Source organism: Hippocampus bargibanti, linkage group LG16, assembly GCF_051943395.1.
Source record: "Hippocampus bargibanti isolate YZ-2025 linkage group LG16, ASM5194339v1, whole genome shotgun sequence".
Classification (NCBI taxonomy): domain Eukaryota; kingdom Metazoa; phylum Chordata; class Actinopteri; order Syngnathiformes; family Syngnathidae; genus Hippocampus; species Hippocampus bargibanti.
Window position 1 is genome coordinate 15,652,278 of NC_142749.1, and position 21,707 is coordinate 15,673,984.

The 21,707-nt window shown below is 41.6% G+C and overlaps 1 protein-coding gene across 2 annotated transcripts; it reads right to left on the minus strand.

Moving 5' to 3' along the window:
• Positions 1-406: 406 nt before the first annotated feature.
• LOC148886659 (F-BAR and double SH3 domains protein 2-like) lies at positions 407-21,701 on the minus strand. 2 transcript variants are annotated; one of them, XM_089016273.1, is made up of 20 exons: positions 21,200-21,701; positions 19,646-19,743; positions 17,020-17,065; positions 14,652-14,725; positions 14,290-14,434; positions 13,329-13,462; positions 12,699-12,753; positions 12,325-12,453; positions 12,129-12,251; positions 11,958-12,053; positions 8,539-8,655; positions 7,877-7,975; positions 6,623-6,775; positions 6,404-6,541; positions 5,385-5,468; positions 5,138-5,321; positions 3,857-4,086; positions 3,527-3,719; positions 2,562-2,626; positions 407-2,396 (listed from the first exon to the last, which is right to left on the minus strand). In XM_089016273.1, the coding sequence occupies exons 1-20, from the start codon at positions 21,218-21,220 to the stop codon at positions 2,313-2,315; spliced, it is 2,268 nt and encodes a 755-aa protein (XP_088872399.1). In that variant the 5' UTR covers positions 21,221-21,701; the 3' UTR covers positions 407-2,312. The 2 variants fall into 2 exon arrangements, with proteins under 2 accessions (XP_088872399.1, XP_088872398.1); XM_089016272.1 differs by having other exon boundaries at positions 6,404-6,775.
• Positions 21,702-21,707: the final 6 nt, after the last annotated feature.

The window sequence follows — 21,707 nt, forward strand, 5'->3', positions numbered from 1 at the left end:
CAAGGCCTTGACAGAATGTACACAATAATTGCCTTTTTAGGGGGGTACATTATAATAAATAATAATAATTATTGTTATTATTTCAAGCGCCCCTGAAACGGTACCCAGCAATGGTGTTCTCACTTATCTCGTTTAAAAGAACAGATTTGAACATTAAAGTATATTTACAAATTGATACACAATGAACTCTATTTGAAAAATCAATATTTTAAAAATGTCTTCAAATAATTTGGCACATTTTGTCCTGCAGTATTGTCAATGTTTTTTGTTTTGTTTTTTTACATCGTGTTCTGTTGTATTATTTCACATGAAATTCGCACCACATAAATAATGAAGTCTGATATTACAACGAAAAAAGGTGAATGTGAATCCTGCTGACAGACACAAGAGAAGAATACCAGCGATCCACTATTGATGCTATTCTTTATTTCACATTTATTTATACACAATAAATACTGTAAAACATCCACTTGTATGTGTAAATATGACGCTCGGCAGTTTACTGCAGCGCTAACTTGGTGAACAGAGCGGCCTGTTAACTTCTCTAAACAGGGTAAAAGACACTTTTCTCTTATTTTTTTTCCTTATTTCAATACAAGAGGGTAAACGCAAACTTCAAAAATAAGTTTGATGGAATTCAGATCTCAAGGAGATCAAAGAGAAAACAGCAACGTGGCTGACAGATATCCTTTTTTTTTTATAAACTAACCACGCAGATCGAGTGGAACTAAATTTTTAATCCTTAAATCAAAAAACTGAAATAAAAGAATACAAATTGTGCTAATAAATTTGTATGGATATCCATATCCAAGCTCTCTGTAAACTATTTTAAAACGACGATAAGCTTCTCAATAAGATGTTTAAAGCAACTATTTAAGGCTAAATAACGCAATAGAGGAAAATTATTTTTTACCAAATACATATGGTAAACAAAAGAGGAGAAATGTTGACAGTCAAAATACTGAACGATAAAGACGACACAAAAAAAGTGCTTCATTGTGTGAACAACGGGAACACTTGCCCTTCCCTCGCATACAGGAACAAAAAGTCATCTTTCACACCTGTGAAATTCCATCATCAGAAGACAGAAGAACGGGCAAAATCCCTTGAAATGGAATTTGGTGATCTGGGTAAGATGAACGGAAACTCAGGACGCTTTGGATCCATTTGTTTTAAACCAAGCGTTATTTAAAGGACAACCGACGCCATTTTTTTTGTTTCCTAACTGACATGAGAAAAACGTTTGATAGCATCTAAAATACCCAAAACACGCAGGCTGATATTTTTAGTCAAATGCAAAACACCAATAAAAATGACTTAAAGTGTCCCAAAAACTGCCACAAAATGAGCTTGAAAATGGGTCAGATTAAGAAAGTCCCGCCCCCTTGTTCGTGACGTTACTATTGATCACACACTGCCTTGCTCCAGAATCAAAACAATGGATTCAGAGAGTTCAGATTTGGAGAAGATGCTTTGTTGTTACTCATCCAGTTATGAATATGATTCAAATAGTTCTGAAGAGGAAAGCATAAATGTTTGCAATCGATTAAAGAAGTCCTTCCGTTAGCGTGCCGGAAAATGCACAAGATGGCGCCCAAACTCCGTTGGAAATGGGCTGATTCGTCTGCTGGGAATTTGTGTCAACTAGTATCAAATAGTAGTCTTGGTGCAACACACAACGATTCACCATCGCATTATTTATGTGTTTTCCTTCTAATTTCACTATCAACACGGAGTGTTCAGACCAAACAAAGTACCCAAAATGCATTGTGTGTCGCTTTCTCGGTCAGGAGCGTTCCCTCCGTGACGTCACGTCAGGCATTGTCATTAACTCGAAAACAAGACTTCCTGAATATTCAGCGTGAGTCTTAAAACGTAAACTATAGCTATATGGCGTGGAATCTTTGTAAAATGCGCTCAGTAGAAGTCATTTGAAGTGATTTTACAAATTATGGACGCAACTTGTCCGCAGGTGTCGGTTGTCCTTTAAACAGGGAGAATGGCAGTCTTTCAAAAAAAAAAAAAAAAAAAAATCCTACTCACATCATTGCCACTTTTCCCTTCTTTTAGTGTTTGTCTTGGGTGTGGGGTACAGGGAGGGGGATTCAGGACCAGCCTCACACCCCCCTCTACCTTCCTGAAACCAATGTTTCGTCGGCCATTTTGTTCACATGAAACTAAAAAAGCGTTCAAATGAAAATGGAGAGGTTGTTTTTTCCAAAGGTGAGAAAAAAGGCACGTTTGTTTTGAATTCCTGCAAAAAAAAGCACTGGCCGTGAAAGGCGTCCACTAGGGGGCGATACATCTGTACTTCACACCAAGGTGATCTCTACTTCCTCTCGCCGCTTGACCTGACCCCTGGGGTGCTGTTTGGGGGGAGGCGGAGCTGCTCGGACCTAGTGAGGGGAGGGGGGAAAAAAGTTTGTCTTTTGACTGAATACAATACAATACAATACAATACATATTGATTTATATAGCGCTTTAACAAAAGCTGAAGCTTAACATGGACAACTATCAATTACATGAAATCAATTAAAAAATGACTCGAGATTACTACTCACAGGTCGAATGTTGCCAGATGCGTTCTCGGGGTATTTGGGGGGCGGCGGGGAACCTTGCACCGGACCTCAAGTGACAAAATCCACATTTAGTACAGCTATATATCTATCTGGCTAGCTAGCTATATATCTTTCGAGATAGCTGGCTAGATATCGATTAATAATAATAATAATAATAAATTTCATTTCTCAGCGCCATTCAAAACTCTCAAGGTCACGATACGGTGACAGGATCAGTTTTCCTGTGGGTGAGCAGCGGCAGCCACACGCGCCAGCGTTCACTCAACCCGGAAGTAACTCAAACAGATAGAAAGCTAGCTCGCAAGCTGATAGATAGCCATCTAGATAGCAAAAAGAGAGCTAGCTAGCTCAATAGCCAAAAGCTAAACAGATAGCCAGCTAGATAGCAGAGAGCTAGCTAGCTAGCTCAATAGCTAATAGGTAGATAGCAAATAGAGAGCTAGCTAGTTTTCTACCTACCTTTCTCATTAGCTGGCTAGCTATCTAATAAAACTTAAGAATAATAAACTTAATAATACTAATAATTAGAACTTAATAGAAACTTAATAATAATAATAATAATACATTTAATTTATAAGCAGCTTTCAAAACTCTCAAGGACAATTTACAGTATTGGCTATCTATTAGCTAGCTAGCTAGTTTTCTATTCGAGTTAGTTTCGGGTTGACTGTAAAGTGACCTGGAGAGTTTTGAAAGGCGCTTACAGATGAAATGTATTATTATTATTATTATTTATTCGAGCATTTCGGTTAAGCGCGGTTAAGCGCATGCCCCATTTGGGCTGTAGCCAGGCATGACTAGTCAAACAAGCAAATATGATTTGCTCATATCATTACATATGCATTGCTCAAATCATTTTTTTAAATTTAATTATTTACTTTTAACAGATGTATTGAATTTAATGATGGGGACATACACAGTATATTTTTTTATATGATAAAGCGTACTGTGAAAGGCGCTCTTGTGCGGCGTGGCGGGCGGCGGGCGGTGGTGCCCGTTGTGGTAGGCGGGCGGCTGCCCGATGGGCGAGGCGGCGACGCTGGAGGGGCTGGAGTGCGGCGAGGATGAGGTGGTGGGCGTTTGCAGGGGGCTGCTGTGGAGGGGCCCCACATGGAAGGGGCTGCGCTCACAGGGGGAAGACTGAGATATGAAGAGGCAGAAAAAAAAATATGGGGATGAAAATAACATGATTTGGATGTGTTTTGCCGCCATCTTGTGGCAATTACAACCACCTGAATGATCCATAACAATAAAATCCAATCGGCTTCCTTTCTTACCTGAATATTTCCGCCGTCTTTCTGCCCGTCACCGTTTTCGCCCGCGCCGCCGGCAAGGTCCTCAACCAGGACGGCGGGGAATACGCCGACGACGCCGTTGAACTCGCCTTCCCAGAAGCCGTCGTCCTCGTGGGTTTCGCGGCTCAAGATGCGAATAATGGCGCCCTCGGGGAAGGAGAGCTCATCGTCCGTCTGGCCGGCGTAGTCGTACAGCGCTTTGGCAAACGATACTGTTGAATATGTCGGAGGGTAAGTCAAATATATATATATATTTTTAAAGAGTTAGCTTTCCGGTTTCAAATTACAGTAATACCTCAGCTTACGAACTTCCCAGAAAGTGTGTGTAAGGCGAAAAGTTCATCTTCAAAACATGTTTTTCCCATAAGAAACCATTAAAATGAGAATAATCCGTTCCCAGGTCCTCTTAAAACATACATTTGTACTAAATAAGCCTTAAAACTACACAAAATATACTTTATTTTATGTATAATAAATGTGCTATTGTATAGTAATTAAATAAACTGTACTATATAAAAAAGTTGTTTTATTTACCTTTGTGATGGTTGTTGATGTAGTTGCCTCTTGATGATATCCGAGTGAAGTGGCCGTGCTTTCTCAGCGATAATACCCTCACTCATACTGTTCCCTGCTAGCTGCTTTTCGTTAATCCAAATCAACAGAAGTTTTTCAACCTCTTCTATTGTTTGAGACCGTTGCTTAGACAACACACGCACCTTTAATAGCTCCCTTGTTCTTAAGGATGGTAGCAATGGACGACTTAGCATACTGGTACTGGGACGCTAAGTCACACAAACGCACACCTCGTTCGTGTTTTTCGATCATCTCCTTCATCTCCTGCTCGACCGTAATTTTTTTTATGTCCTCTTCGGCTTAACACGAGCCTGCGGTGGGGTATTTTTCAGTCCCATCATTGAAAAAGTGTCCTCGATAACAAACCACATCTGCACTTAAAGAGAGGGGGTGACGAAAACTAATACGCCAGCCACCGTGGCGCTGTTCGACCGTGTGGTTTGGTGTTCTCCCGCCGAAAACTAGCCCGCCAGCCGCCGTGGCGCTCCATGTGGTTTGTTCGCGAATTTAATGTTCGTAAGGCGAAAAGTTCGTGAGCTAAAGCTGAGGTATCACTGTATATCGTGACTGCCGTAAGAAGCATTTTAGGGTGTCAGCTCAAAATGCAGCTTGGAGTCATATCCTGTATATCTATTGTTATGGTCATTTTTCTGTATACGTTTCTGTACAGGGTCTTTGACGACACCCTACCACTGGAGTCTCCGTTCATAGAGCCTGTAGGAAGCTCAGTTTCGGGTTCGGTGGAGTTGCTGGACGAATGCGAGCGAGCGTCCAGCGCGGCCAGAGACTGCAGCATGCTGAGCAGGCTGTTGGAAGACGGCAATTGCAGGTACTTCTCAGGGACGTAGCCGACCTGGCCGCAGCGGTTTCTGGCCTGGGGAAAATTGGGGTCAAGGGTGATGAAATAGGTCAATTGGGGTCAAGGGTGAAAGCTTACCTTCACCCAGTCTTCCATGTCACCGTCGTCGATGACCTCTAAGATTTCTTGCTCCTCGATGGTCAGTTCATCTGGCTGAGAGGCCTGGAGATAACATTGCACGGATAAAGGGCGCATATGTGGAACTGCCGCAGCTTGGAATTGAAGCGGATTCACACTTCAATTCCTAAATAAATTCAGGAATGGCAGCGAATGAGTTAAAGGACAACGGACACCATTTTTTTGTTTCCTAACTGACATCAGAAAAACTTTTATATAATCTAAAATACCCAAAACAGTATATTTTTAGTCAAATGCAAAACACCAATAAAAAGGAGTTAAAGTGTCCTAAAACTACTTCAAAATGACGCAGAAAATGGTGAGTTTCAGAAGGTCCCGCCCCCTTTGTTCGTGACATCACAAACTACCCTGCTCGAGAATCAAAACAATGGTTTCAGAGAGTTCAGATTTGGAGAAAATGCTTTCTTGTTACTCATCCAGTTATGAATATGATTCAAATAGTTCTGAAGAGGAAAGAATACATGTTTGCAATCGATTAAAGAAGTCATACCGTATCAATTCGAGCCGTCTGGACTCCAATGTACAAGATGGCGCACAAGCTCCGTTGGAAATGGGCTGATTTGTCCGCTGGGAATTTGTGTCAACTTAACACCTTCTTTATGCGTTCTACCGCAATTGGCTGCGACACGCAACGATTCACCATCGGGTTATTTATGTACTTTTCCTTCTAATTTTATGATCAAAATGTTGTTTTCAGATGAAAAAAGTACCCAAAATGCATTGCGTGTCGCTTTCTGGGTCAGGAGCGTTCCCTCCGTGACGTCACAAAGGGCATCGTCATCAACTCGAAAACAAGACTTCCTGAATATTCAGCGCAAGTCTTAAAACGTAAAATATAGCTATGTGCTGTAAAATCTTTGTAAAATTTGCTCAGTAGAAGTCATTTGAAGTGATTTTACAAAATATGGACGCAACTTGTCCAGGGGTGTCGGTTGTCCTTTAAAACGATGGCTCCTAACCTTGTAGGAGTAAAGCACTTTGCAGGTGAGGGGGTAGTTTTTCAACGTGCTGGAGGGGCTGGAGCTGCTGTCGTCTAATACTTCGCCGCTATCCTCCGTCTCCTCCTCGTCCTCCTCACGCTCCAAGTCGGCCGTTGCCTTCGGGAATGAGACCAACACGATGAAAGACCGCTCAAAAAAAAAAAAAAAAGGTGAAAGATAATGGGTTGGATGTCTTACGGAGAGCGAAGGATCGTGGACACTGAGGTTGTTCCAACGCTCGTTCTCCAGTTCCTCCATCACCTGGTTCATGGCGCTCTTCAACCACATTTCCACCCCGACACCTGTTTGCCTCAGCAGGTCCAAACGGGCCTCTGCCTTCGCCTTTACCGTCTAGCAGAGCGGCACACAAACGTAATCACGACGGATGTGAGCAAAAGTGTGATGATAAACATCGAATAAGAAAGGTTAGGCAAGTACAGGCTTAATTGAAGCCATACTTTCAAAAGACCATCTGGTGACGTTATGATTCTTCATGTTTAAGCTAATATAGAGTGATACCTCGGCTTACGAATGCTTTATTTTACTAACTTTTCGCCTTACGAACATTAAATGAGTGAGAATATAATCTTGGCATATGAACTACTTTTCGGCAGACGAACCAAACCACACACACCGCCACAGTGGCTGGCGGACGCGTTTTCCACACCCTTTTCGAGTGCAGATGTGGTTTGCTATTGAGTGGAGTACCTTTGCAATTAAAAAGACTCCACCACAGGCGAGTGTTAAGCTGAAAAGGACACAAAAGAAAATTATGTTTGAGCAGAAGAAGGAGATGATTGAAAAACACGAACGAGGTGTGCGTTTGTGTGACTTAGCGTCCCTGTACCAGTATGCTAAGTCGACCATTGCTACGTGTGGCTAAGGGTGTTTCTGTGATGTCTCAGCAACGGTCTCGGGCAATAGAAGAGGTTGAAAAACTTCTGTTGATTTGGATTCATGAAAAGCAGCTAGCATGGGACAGTGCGAGTGAGGGTATTATCACAGAGAAAGCACGGCAACTTCACTCAGATATCAAGAGGCAACTACATCAACGACCATCACAAAGGTAAATAAAATGACTTTATTGTTCAGTACAATTTATTTCTTTAATTACAATACAATATCACATTTATTATACATAAAATAAGGTATATTTTGTGTAGTTTTAAGGCTTATTTAGTCAAAAATTATGTTTTATGGGGACCTGGGAACAGATTATTCCCATTTTAATGGTTTCTTATGGGAAATAAATGTTTGGCAGATGAACTTTTCGCTTTACACACACTTTGTGGGAACCAATTAAGTTCGTAAGCTGAGGTATCACTGTATATTAATAAAATCAATGTTTTTATTTCCTTTCGAGTGCGTGATTGTAACATTCAACCAGCAGGTGGCGCTTTGGTGTCATGTTGACAGGCGCAGTCCCCCCCCACAAACACACATCTCTGTTACCTCTGCCCTCCGCAGACTCTGCCTCGCTACTTCCATCTTGGCTTCCAGCTCTCCTGCGTTCTGCTCAGAGTTCCCTTGAGCCCCGAATTCCTCCAAGACCTGAACACAAGCACGATTTTCAAAATAAAAGCCAAAAACCAGCCATCCCTCCCCATCTTGCTTACAATAGTGTGACTCATTTCCTGGTTACTGTTTGATACGAGTGTTGCGGGGAAAAGACTCCCAGATGAGGTCAGTGGTCACTTGACTTTGAGCTTTAACGTCAGAGCAGTGCTATAAAATCCCATCGTGTTCCTCCCACAAGCAAATTGTCACCATTTGTCCTTTGTAGATATCAAAATGTGCTCAACGCTACTATTTCGTGGCGCCGCGATTTAACCGGACAGTAGACCGGACAAAAAAAACAAATTTGGCTCTTGACTGACCGTGTGGCTGCCGCTGCTCACCCGCAGAAAAAATATCCTGTGACTGTAAAGTGTCCTTGAGAGTTTTGAAAGGCGCTTACAAATGAAAAGTATTATAATCATTATCACTTTTTTGGTGTTGCCAGTCATCGAGAGCAAAACCATGAGTGATATTAACTGAACTCTGTACTTTCTTGTGTACCACTGGACCCTCCGCACCCTGCTCACCACCTTTTCCAGCGATTTGGGTCTTCTTACCCGTTGTGTGTGGATGATAGTTTTGTACTCTCTGGCTACTCGACTGGCCCATTTGCGGGCTTCCTTATCCAGGCTGTGATCCTCCGTTGTGCCGCTCTCTTTTAGTAGATGCGTCACCTTGAAGGGGGAACAAACAAAATAAATTGGTATCTCGTCACAAAATAATATTTGATATGTTTCTCAATACATGGAAATCGGAAATGATTATAGGATGGAATATATTTATATTGAGTCTGTCAAAACATAACTAGCTATTAGCTAGCTATTTGCTATATAGTAGCTGTCTAGCTGGCTCTCTCGCTGGCTATATATTAGCTATCTAGCTAGCTATTAGCTATCTATCTGGCTCGCTATCGAGGTATTAGCTATATATTAGCTACCTTTCCATCTATTTGAGTTACTTCCCGGTTGAGTGAACGCTTACGCGTGTGGCTGCCGCTGCTTGCTTTGTTCAAGTTTTGTATTTTTTTCTTGCAGGGGGGTGTCGATAAAGTGCTGGTCAGACCTTTGGCAATGTTTTTTTTTCCTTTCCACGAGGGGGCAGCATTTGTTTTTAGTCCATGTAAGTGCTTTGTTACAGCTTCAGCTGTTGTTAAAGCGCTATATATAAACCAATATGTATGTATTGTATTTTGTAAATCCGCCCCCATTTCAAGCTCAGATAACTCCAAACCCATATAACTTGGGAATTACCTTTTTTTCCTGATGAAAGAAGAGAATCTAAGGTTTCTTTCGCTGAATTTAATGTTTATGTCGTCCTAAAACTTGTGGGTCCTGCCATTTGAGTGAAAATGACAAAAACCCTGGCACTGGAGTGGACACATTTTTCCACATCGTCTAGCAGCGAATGAGTTAAACTCAAAAGATGAGATTGTTTGTTTTGTGATGATGATGATGACACACGGACCACAAAAAAAAAAAAATAATAATAAAAAAAGACAGATGACAGTGACAAAAAAGAGGAGTGCCGCCAACTCGGCACATTCCTTCCAAGAACACGTCAGTGTGCTGAAAATAGAGGACTACTTGAGTGACGTGCCGAGCAGCTGTTAGCTTGACATTTCAATAGGAAAGGACCACGCCATCATCAACATGAACAGATTCGTAATTGTTTTAGCGCACAGGTGTCAAAGTCAAGGCCCGCGGGCCAAATCCGGCCCGCCACATCATTTTTTTCGGCCCGCGAAAGCAAATCAAACTTGTTAAATTCCATGATGATTGCGAAAATCTGAGCCAAAATTTCATATTTTTGGATGTCAATCACAATAAACGTCATTATTATTGACTTTAGATTTGAAAACGAGTTATTTATTAATTTGCTGTGTGCTCTATATGTAATATTTGAAGGGATTTAAACATTCTAATGGGTTCCCGAACTACAATGTGGCCCGCTGACTTTGACACCCCTGCTTTAGCGCAACCAGAACCAGTTGGGGTGTCAGCGCACTCTGATGAGGCCTACTCACAATGGCTGCTTTTCACATGGCCCGGCCCACCTCCTGCCCCTCCTTGCCTCCTGCTTTCGCCCCCCCCCCCTTTTTTTTTTTTTAACCGGATCCTTCCGTCTGACCAAAGCGGCGTGGCCACGGGAGGGTAAAGGGTGGGCGGGAGATTTTTGTGTCCACCATTAATGTTTTCTTTAGGGAACAGGCAGCCACTTGTTGGGACGTCCAACGAAAACAACGGTGGCGTTTGCAGCCTGGACAAATTGTGCAGTGTTTACTGAGGGCAAAGCGCCAGCCGTGGAGGATGTACGTGTGTGTTTGTGTGTGTCATCAATTAATATACATTACATCAAAGCATGCAAGCCTCAGAGGGGAAGTCGGTTCGGGTAATTTTTGACCTTTCGGGGAAGCGAATCAGAAGCGAGGCTTACATAATGTCTTCTATGTTAATTCTAGCAAATTTGTTAGCTTGCTAGCTTTCTATCTATTAGTTACTTTTACCATTTGCTATCTACTTGCTATTTGACTAGCTAGCTATGTAGGTGGCTATTTATTAGCCATCTATTAACTCAGAATCAGAATCAGAATCATCTTTATTGCCAAGTAGGTAGGACACACAAGGAATTTGTTTCCGGTAGAACACGCTGCACTAGTATCGTTGTCAAAAAAAAAACTGCTAAGTGGCACTATACAGTTCCATTTTGGCTAACTATTGGTTATCTAGCTAGCGATTTATAATAATAATACATTTCATTTATAAGCGCCTTTCAAAACTCTCAAGGACTTTTATTAGCTATATGGCTATCTAGCTAGTTAGCTAACTGCCCAGCTGGCTGTCTATTAGCTATCTGTTAGCTAGCTAGCAATCTATTAGCCATCTATCTATCTAGCTTGCTATCTACCCGGCTGTTTGAGTCGGGAAACATATTAGCTATCTATCTAGCTTGCTATCTATTAGCTATATAGCTAGCTACCTAGCTATTTGAGTCAGGAAACATATTAGCTAGCTAGCTATTTATTAGCTAGCTAGCAAGCATTCTAATAGCTAGCTTTCTATCCATTTGAGTTACTTTCGGGTTGAGTGAACGCTGGCGAGTGTGGCTGCCGCTGCTCCCCCGCAGAAAAAGTTATCCTGTGGCTGTAAAGTGACTTTGGGAGTTTTGAAAGGCGCTTATAAATGAAATGTATTATTATTATTATTATTAAATGGGGGGTATACGACGTCATTAAAAGCGGGGGGTGTGGGGGCCTGCAACGAGGGCAAACAGTGCATGTTTGCAAAGTGATCAAAGTCCGCGTCGCTGCTTTCACATGAGATCATTTGAGTGCTTGCTCGATGGGGCCCGCCTGTTAAACGCCGTCGTGCCGCCACGCGATCGCTGTCAGGATGTCCAAAAAAAAGTTACAAAAACATGTTAATAAAAAGTAAATGTTACTTTATCGCTCACTTGACAAATATGGCGGCATAACATAATTGTTTCGTAACATGTCTATGACATACTTTCGCAAAAATAATCAGAGAAAGAAGTTGCAGGCGGCTATGTTAGCTTCTAGATAGCCGCTAAGTCGCTAGCTAACTTTATACCTGTCACTCATGGGTCGGGTTTGACATTTATGCTTGATTATTTTTTTAGCTAGCTAGCTATTAGTTATCTATTAGCTAGCGAGCTTGATCTATTTGAGTTATTCTGGGTTGAGTGAACGCTGGCGCATGTGGCTGCCGCTGCTCACCCACAGAAAAACTGATCCTGTGACTGTAAAGTGACCTTGAGTTTTGAAAGGCGCTGATAAATGAAATGTATTATGATTGTTATCTATTCGCTAGCTATTAGCTATCTATTCGCTAGCTAGCTTGCTATATATTTGAGTTACTTCCAGATTGAGTGAACGCTGGCGCGTGTGGCTGCCGCTGCTCACCCACAGAAAAAAAACGTATCCTGTAAAATGAAATGTGCGATTATTATATTTTTTTACCGTATCCGTGTCGATGGGCTGGTACGAGAAGTCAGCGGCTTTCTGGAAAACGGCATTTTTCTCCACAAACATCTGCTGATGGAACTCCTGCAGAACCTACCGCGCATATTTTGAAAGATTTCCAATCAGTCGCCACGTCGGCAATCACCAGCCGGCAGGGCATTTTCTTACCCCGTTGGAGTTTTCCAAGAGCTTGGTGAAGACATCGCGCACGGCCTGGTAGCTCTCCAGATCCGTCTGACACAGCGATACTAGATAATCCTTCACCTGCTCGTGAATCCGACCATCTAGCACCTGCACATCCCAAAGAACACATTTTATTTCATGTGTCTCATTCTCGTCAATTCGATGATTCCAAACATTGCACCTTGAGACAATCGCTGAGGTCGGTGTCGTAGTAGCGTTGCTGGTGAGCGTTAGCGGCCGATAACGTTAGCAGGTAGTCGTTGCGGCAGTGGGTGGCTTTGGAGTTGCACTCGCTCCGCTTGGCTTTGAGCTGGAACGCAGGAAGCGGCTCAGAAAATGCAGAGCGCGTCTCTCGTATCAAATACAGTAAAGTCTCGTTATATCGATATCGGTTATATCGATAGTCCCGGTTATATCGATACTATTTCTATGCACGCACGGAGAAAATTACATGCAAACAGGGTCGGATATATCGATAGTCCCGGTTATATCGATATTTTTTCGGACTCCCTTGAATATCGATATAACGAGACTTTACTGTAGATTCATCCATACCTTGACAGTTGCCCTTTGCAGACTCGATCTGGACTGGAAGAGGCTTAACTTGAACCTGCACGGACGGACCAGCCAGAAAGACAAAAACGTGAGCAAATTTTTTTACGCGGGGAGCGTAAATCGCGAACAGGTTTTCAGGCCATCGGCGCGGTCGAATTTACGAGCAGCTGGGACGTCCAGAGAGTCATTGCAGTTTATTAGTTAGTTTATCCATGTGTGGTGTCATAAGGTTGACGTGGGAACAGGTTAGGTCCCGTGGGTGCCTTGCTAAGATGCTAACCGCTAACATTACATTTCAGCGGTTTGTTATGAATCACGCGACGGGACGTTGTTCCCTCCCCGTGTATCTTTGGACAGTAACGTTAGCTAACAGTGTATTTACGTAAATGGGACCCCAGAGGGAAGGATTATTTACTCAAGTGCAGATGCGGGAGGGATTTCTCGTATAATATGCAAACAATGGCAACTTCATCCTGCAAATTGTGCGGTGAAAGCGGAATTTAAATCATGATATGAGTTGTTTTGTTTGGTGGCAGTGAGATTTTTCGAATGTAAAATATGGCGAGAGAGGGATTCCGCACCTCAGGCTTACCTGCTGCAGCTGTAGTTAGCACGCGAATTGACTCTTACTTGGCTTCCAGTTCGGCCTTCTCCCGTACGGCCTGCGCCATGGTTTCCGCCTCCTGGTACTTCTTCCTGCTCTTGGTCAGGTCTTTGACGGATTCTTGCATTTCGGCCTGAATGCTCATCAGCCGCTCGATACACTGGCAGAGGTACAAGAGGGTGGGATTCATTTATTTATTTTTATGTATTTATGTATTTTGTAAATGTTTATTTTTTTACATTTCTTTTATTGTTTTTATTGTTTTTATGTTTCAATTTAAACATTTAAAAATTTGACATTTTAAAATGTTAAATTTTTAAAATTTGTATATTTTAAAATTTTAAAATTTGTAAATTTTGTATTTTTTTGTTTTTTTGTGTATGTATTCATGTATTTATTTATTTGTTTATTTTTTTTTCTCTGCAAATTGCGGAAAATAAATCTTTTTAATTGTTTTAAAGTTTCAATTTAAACATGTAAACATTTTACATTTTTAAATTTTGTAATTTAAAAATTTTGAAATTTAATAATTTGTAAATTTTGTATTTTTTTTAGTTTTTTTACTGTATGTATTTATGCATTTATGCATTTCTGCATTTCGGCATTTATGTCTTTATGTATTCATGTATTGATTTATTGATTCATTGATTTATTTAATTGTGTATTTATTTGTTTATTTTCCGCAAATTGCCGAAACTCGAAGGCTGTCATAATAACAGCGGATTCAATCTCAGTTGGTATTAATTTGAATGACAAATGATGATTTCATTTTGATTTTTCAGTGCTGGAATCGATGGACGTCAACAGCCAAGAAGAATCTCAATTGGAACTACGTACTGTAAAATGTTACGGGAAGACGGAGACGCACTCCTCAACTGACCGAAATGCCACGGCGGGACAGTCCAAACGCTCGCGCTTGTGTAACACAAGTGAGAGAAACCCGAGCCGGCGTGGACTGCGACTTTCTCGGACGTTTGGCGTCATTACCTTGCGCAGCTGCTGCTCCTTCTGCAACCGTGCCGTTTTTGCCGGTTCGGCAACTTGCGTTTTGTAGTTGTCGCAAGCGCTGATCCTGGATTGGGTGACCTGGACAGTTCCCTCCAGATACGCCTTCCATACGCAATACATGTTCCTGCGACAAACACACACACACACACACAGCTGAAGCAACAGCGGAGTGGTTTTTGCGCACCCGGGGGGGAAATGGCTGAAATGTGGGGCTTTGAAGGAAGCAACGGAAGAAAAGTGTAAGAAGAGACACCTGATCTTGCATTGCGCGCCCGCAGAGGTCTTGTATTAAATGTTAAAGAGGTTCAATTGAAGGAAAAGGGCTCCCCAGTTCCACTTACCTGTGATCCGCTTCCTCTGAAAGGCTGTCGGGCCATTCTCTTTTGAGGTACTGATTGGCCAACTTCTGCAGGGCCTGGAGGACAAAAAAAAAGTGTTGACAACACGTCTGACTTCAACGCCAACACATATTAAAAAAAAAAAAAAAAAATAGCAACCTCCCAGATAGACGTGATAAATTCCCACGGATTTGAACTAGTTCACCTATTAGATTAATAGAAATCCTGACGAGATATTGACTCATTCGCTGCCATTCCCGAATTTATTCGGGAATTGAAAACTGTGACGTGAAGCGCCATTGCCCAATTTGTTCGGTTTTTCTTGCGGAGGGGTGCCGATAAAGCGCTTGTCAGACCTCTGGCAATGTATTTCACTTCCCCAGCATTTGCCTTTTGTCCATGTTAGCATTTTGTTACAGCTTCAGCTGTTGTTATGCTAGCTATCTGGCTGGCTAGCTAGCTATTCGCTATCTAGCTAACAATTGCCTAACTAGTAAGCTTCCACTTGGACGTGTCCAATTGCCACGGATTTGAACTCGTTCACCTGTTCGCTTCACAGAAACTAAAAACGAAGCCCTAAAGAGATATTAAAACGCTGCACCTTCGCAAACAGTGAGGTTAACCCAAGCAGAAATAGTTTCACGCAGTAAACATGCAACAAAACGACAAATGAGGTCCAACCACCGCTTTAATTTGCATCACTTGTGACTTTTTATCCGATTTTAATCCCACCGAATGTTGGGTTATGTGGTCCCGAGGTGGGGGAGATGTCTCTGAACCCGATGCTCCGAAGGGGGTCCCGGTGCCAAGGCCTGACAAACCGGCCCATTGTGGGTCAACACGCGCAACTGGACTGAACTGGCCTTGGCGGAGGAAGAAGCCTCCAAAACAGAGAAGGCCATTTTCAACGCCGGCCGGCTATGCCGTGAATAGCAAATCGGAGGCGTTGGTGAAAGAAGCTTGCAGGTGTCAAGATACTAATTTCAAAATAAGAGTCAAAAAGTGATTATATCACAATTCTCGGTCAAGTATAGAATCAACTTTAAAATTCTTCCTTATACATTTACAGCTATCCATAACCTTTACATTCTATTCTTTAACATACATTCCATACGAAATATAGCACAGAATCAACTTACGAACAAATTCAACTTACGACCGACCGTTCGGAACGTATCTCGTTCGCAAGTTGGGGAGTGTCTGTATTTTTCAATTTCTCACCGTACTACATAAACACGTTGGTGAAAATGGGATATTTTTTTTTTTTTGCGTGGTGGCTCAGAAGGTCGGGCAAAGAGACAAGAGGAAGTGCTCGGGACAAATTGGCAAGAAGCCATTTCGGGGTTGCTAGGGCAGGACTGCAGACGTGGCCCCTCTCTTCGCAGCGGTGCGGGACATTCCTCACGGGGTTGAAACGCCACAACATCGCATTTTTTTTCCGTCCGATGTCCGATTGACGTCCTTCTGGAAGCTGTGGCTTCAAAACAACATCTGATGGACAGCACGTCTTCGTGACCATACAGTGATACCTTGGTTTACAAACGCCTTGTCTTACGAACTTTTCGGTTTACAAATGTTACATTTATGAAACAAGAAAATGGCAGCCGGCTTGTTTTGGTCCTCTATTCCCCGCCCCCAGTCGTCGGTTAAATCCACGTCATTGGTCAAGAACGCAGCAGTGAGGGGAGACGACACAGAAAATAGAAAGAAAACAGTGACATTTTGACTTGTTTCAACTTTGATAGTTCAAAGGAAGAGTGTAGACTGCAAGGTTAAAATTCCCATCAATCAGGGTCCACAAATAACCCGCACAAGCCATCTGTACTCTTGATGCAAAAAAACTATCAAACCAGCTAAACAGAACACAATTGATGAGGAACAAGGTAAAATTATCGCAGAGAAGGCACAAGGGATCATTCTTCAAGATGGTGAAAGAAGAAGGCTACGTGTTTAATGCTGATGAAACCGGCCACTCCATTCCATCAAGCCATCGACCATCACAAATAGGTAAATACAATTAATTTATTATACAGCACAGTTTATTTCTTTAATTATAATATAGCACATTTATTATACATAAAATAAGGTATATTTTGTGTAGTTTTAAGGCTTAGAAAATTACAAAGTAGAAAATTATGTTGGGAACGGATTATTCTCATTTTAATGGTTTTCTATGGGAAATTCATTTTTGGGATAGACACTTTTCGCCTTACACACTCTGTCTGGGAACCAATTAAGTTCGTAAGCCAAGGTATAACTGTATATGAGAACATGAAATTTCCGCAACCGCTGCACTATTGTGACACCTTAAATAATCATTAACGGATAAGAGGTCCATCAAGATTTACAACACGGAAGGTGGTTACATTACCTGGGCGTAGTCCCGCTCGACAGATGCCCTTTTTTGGCTAAAAGTCCTGCAAAAGACAAATGTGAGTTATAAAAATCATCAAAAATGTCTTCCTTTGTACTGCACCATTTATTATTAGTTTCTTTTGTAGTTGTTTTCTTTGTCAAGTTGAAAAAAAATGAAGAGATTCTTTGAAGGCGCCGGATGTTTTGCTCCTCATCCGAGAAGCTTCGTCAGCAAACTAAAATTTTGGTGGTAAAAAATAATTAGTTTGCGGACGAAGACAAATGTTTTCACAACTACGGTGACGGAGTAAACTGCAGTAATAGTTTTTCACAAAGGGTTAAAAAAAACACTCGATGACGAAGCTTCTTGGATGTTGCAATTTTCTCCGAAACACTTACTCCGAGAAGCTTCGTCAGCGAACAAAAATTTTGCAGGTAAACATTTTAGCTTGTTGACAAAGCTTCTCGGATGTTGCGGTTTACTCCGAAACACTTACTCCGAGAAGCTTCATCAGCGAACTAAAATTTATACCAGCAAAATTTTTGTTCGCTGACGAAGCTTCTCGGATGAGGAGCGAAAGTACAGATGACAGCTAAAGAAACCTTTTCATCTATATCCATTGCCTTCAAACCCCATCACATATATGCTCTCTGTTAGCCTGATGCTAGTGGTTAGCATTTTGCAGTGACTGTTGGCATCTATTCCAAAGCAATACGTAAATTCTCTTTGTTTTATGTTTAGTTTGACAGCAATGAAAGTCATTTTTCACTATTTCCCAGCATTAGCTTATTTTTCGCAGATTTTGTTTGACATTACAACATGACCATAAATGCTGTCTGTTAGCCTGATGCTAATGGTTAGCATTTTTGCAACGACTTGCCATCGAGCTCAACAGACTTAGGGCAAAGAAATACGTACGTTATTTGTTTTATGTTTAGTTTGACAGCAAAATGTGCAATGAAAGTCATGTTTCACTATTTCCCAGCGTTAGTTTATTTTTCGCATGTTTTGTTGACATTACAACATGACCATGAATGCTGTCTGTAAGCATGATGCTAATGGTTAGCATTTTGCAGCGATTGTTGCCATTGAGCTCAACGGACTTAAGGCAAACAAAAATGTAAATTCTCTTTGTTTTATGTGTAGTTTGACAACAAAGAGTGCAAAAAAAAAAAGCATTCCAACGCATCTAAGCTGATTTACAAGCCGCGGAACAAAGCGACGGGGATCCCCCGGGTATAATTTATAGCAAGACGTTAAAGAGAAGAGGTCAGTAACCCCAGGTGGTGAAAAAAAAAAACGTAACAAAGCCAGTAAACATGTCCGGACTGGAGCGCCGTGCCTCCAAACGATCTGCCGTAACTTCCTGGGAGCTTCCTCAACCGCTCTGTCAGCGCTGAGAACATCTGGCGGCTGTCCCACGTTTTGACGGCCAGCTGTTGTTAAGGTTCAGAGCCGACAGCCACAGACAGGAAGTGGCAAAAAAAAAACAACACAACCGCGACCTTTGACTGATCAAGTTCTGAAATACATTTTGGGGAACAATACTGTCTGCTACTCAAACACTCGGATAATGTGTCTTGTTATTTTTTTGTTGTTGTTGTCAAAAGTCAAATACAGGAAGTTCTCACTAAGGATGCAAAAAATTGGACATTTACAGTGATACCTTGGCTTACAAACTTAATTGGTTCCCAGACAGAGTGTGTAAGGTGAAAAGTGTGTATCCCAAAAATTAATTTCCTATAGGAAACCATTAAAATAAGAATAATCCGTTCCCAGGTCCCCATAAAACACTATTTTCTAATTTCCTAAGCCTTAAAACTACACAAGATATACCTTATTCTATGTATAATAAATGTGCTATGGTATTATAATTAAAGAAATAAACTGCACTGTATAATAAAATCATTTTATTTACCTTTGTGATGGTCGTTGATGGCTTGATGGAACGGAATAGCCGGTTTCATCAGCATTAAACACTTGATGAGGAATGTAGCCTTCTTCTTTCACCATCTTGAGGAATGATCCCTTTGTAGGTGCCTTCTCTGCGATAATTTTACCTAGTTCCTCATCAATTGTGTTCTGTTTAGCTGGGTTGATAGCTTTTTGCATCAAGTGTACAGATAGCTTGTGCGGGTTATTTGTGGAGCCTGATTGATGGGAATTTTAATCTTGCAGTCTACACTCTGCCTTTGAACTATCACTCTCACACCATCACACTCTTTTCTCACTCTTAATGTTTGATGCAGTGAATAGAGGACAAAAAAAATGTTGGCAGCCATTTTTTGGGGGAGAATGGCTTGACTCTCTCTATCTGTAACCCCCCCCCCCCTCACTGCTGCGTTCTTGACCAATCACGTGGCTTCAACCGATGACTGGGGGCGGGGAATAGAGGACCAACACAAGCCGGCTTCCATTTTCTTTTAGGAGAACGGCCTCGTACGCAAAGGACACATCACTCATTGTGGCAGCTCCGTGTGTATCCCGAAAAATAGTTTGTATGCCAAGGTAAAATTTTCATAAATTTAACGTTCGTAAACCGAAAAGTTCGTAAGCCAAGGGGTTCGGAAACCGAGGTACATATCACTGTACAGAGGCAAAAAGGGGATGTTTACAGTTTCTTAGGACACCGGGAGCTCACCTCAGGTCTTCCAGGAGGTCACACTCAGCCTGGTGTTTGACGTGCAGTCTGCTTAGCTGCTCGCTGTGAGTGTGTTTCAGCTCTTGAGTGACCCGGACCTGCAGGAGGTGATAACAAAGTATGTTTTTTTTCATTATTTTTATTATTATTATTACTATCAAATCAACAAAATTGCAAATATATGAAAACTGTTCCACTGAAGAATGAATGACACTCTGTGTCTTTGTGTTGTCGTCGATGAGAAGGTTTCTTCAGCCGTCATCTGTACTTCTTTGAAGGTGTCGGACGTTTCGCTTCTTATCCAAGAGACTTCGTCAGCGAACTAAAATCTCTTTGCTGGTAGTATTGGCCCTATATATATCCCTACTGTCCAGACGTGGCGGTGCCGGACTCTGCTATGATTGGTCCTTACTCTCAGGTTGGGGGGGAGCAGAGGACTACTCCCTGTGGCTACACTGATTACATCTATTGTTCTGACTGATTACTTCTATTGTCCTGCTTGAGTACGAGGTCTATGACTGGCCTGATTGGCCCATTTGATCTGGTATCACCTCATCAGCATAACTAAGCCTATGTTGCCTACGATGTCAGTTGTAGGAACGATCCAAATTGAACCTCACCCCACCATGGCGATTTAGTGAAGGGTTTTGCAGTTTTATGAAAATAGCTTCTTTTACTTTTAGAATCTATTTTGGATGGATCACTCCTGTACAACTGAGAGCTTACACTGACGTTTGTGTTGTCATATTATTTGTTAGTTAGTTTTTGGGTTCTTTTGACTTCAAGATGGCGCCACAAGAGTGGCTGCCTTTCCAACAGCTTCCGTATTTTGTTTTTCTATATTTTTTCTTTCCTTTCCTCTTCCTTCTATCACTTTGCTGCTGTGAAATGTAAATTTCTCCATTGCGAGACTAATAAAGGCAAAGACAAACAACCATTCAGACTCACACCTGAGGACAATATTATTTCAATTGACCTCCCGTGCATGTTTTTGGAATATTAGTGGAAAATGGAGATCCCAATAAACGTGGACCACTTGTAATTAGATACACACACACAAAAACGACTATCGCTTAGATCTGGCAACCGTCCGCTAGTTTTTTTTTGTTTTGTTTTGTGCGGGAGTCGAGTGAAGAGAAGTGATATTTACTTAATCTTAAGAACCGCTTTACTGAACAACTTGCGCGCCGATGTAACACCTCTGTGATGTTAATCGTGGAAACCCGAGTGAGATACGGATAAAAAAGAACGGAAATGTGACGTTCGAGCTGGGGGGTAAAAATGTCATTTAATTCGAATGGGAACGGGGGACACATTAAACGTAACCGTACCCACTACAATTGTGGCACATAGGCTTTTAATAAGTATTCTTCGCTTTTGGGGAGGCAATTTAATTCTTAATATACGCAAAACTAAAGTATTTAAGTCAGCAAAATGTGAAAGACAAAGTGACCTTTTACCGTCGTGGTCTGGCAACCATTAAGTTTGCACCACTTCGTCGAATGATGTTAGCTTCCGAGGCTATACGCAAACTGTTCGGGGGGAAAATCTCACCTTTCTCGGTGGGGGTTGCATCCTTCTTTCTGGACATAAAAACTACACAAAAGAGTCCGAAAGTTTATTAAGGAAAAATGGTCCAAGTGTTTCGACGTCGACTGGGGTTGAAAAAGAAGAATGATACTCCCGGGCGGCCACGGTTGTCAGTCCGTTAAAAAGTGAGCCAGAGTCCCGCTGATGAAAACAGTGCTATTGCTTGCGGTCCCGGGGAGCAGACCCAACAGATAAAGCATCAAGTGAACGTGATAACGTACACTACTTCCGTGTGTTTCTTCCAAAATAAAGGTTATGCATGAACATGCTACTTCCGTTCTTGTGTCAAATTAAAAGATTATCACCACCACCACTACAACTACTACTACTACTACTACTACTACTACTACTACTACTAATAATAATAATAATAATAATAATAATAATGTACATTATCAAATTCTACTAATATATCAAAGTCAGCTTTATTTTCAAATATGCTAATATGCATGACATACAGCACAAATGAAAT

Coding starts and splice junctions, on each gene's coding strand:
- LOC148886659 (XM_089016272.1), bottom strand. CDS start 21,220: ATGCAACCCCCACCGAGAAAG. Junction 12,454..12,698: donor TGCAAAGGGCAACTGTCAAG/GTATGGATGAAT, acceptor CCTGCGTTCCAG/CTCAAAGCCAAGCGGAGCGA. Junction 12,252..12,324: donor ACCTCAGCGATTGTCTCAAG/GTGCAATGTTTG, acceptor TGGGATGTGCAG/GTGCTAGATGGTCGGATTCA.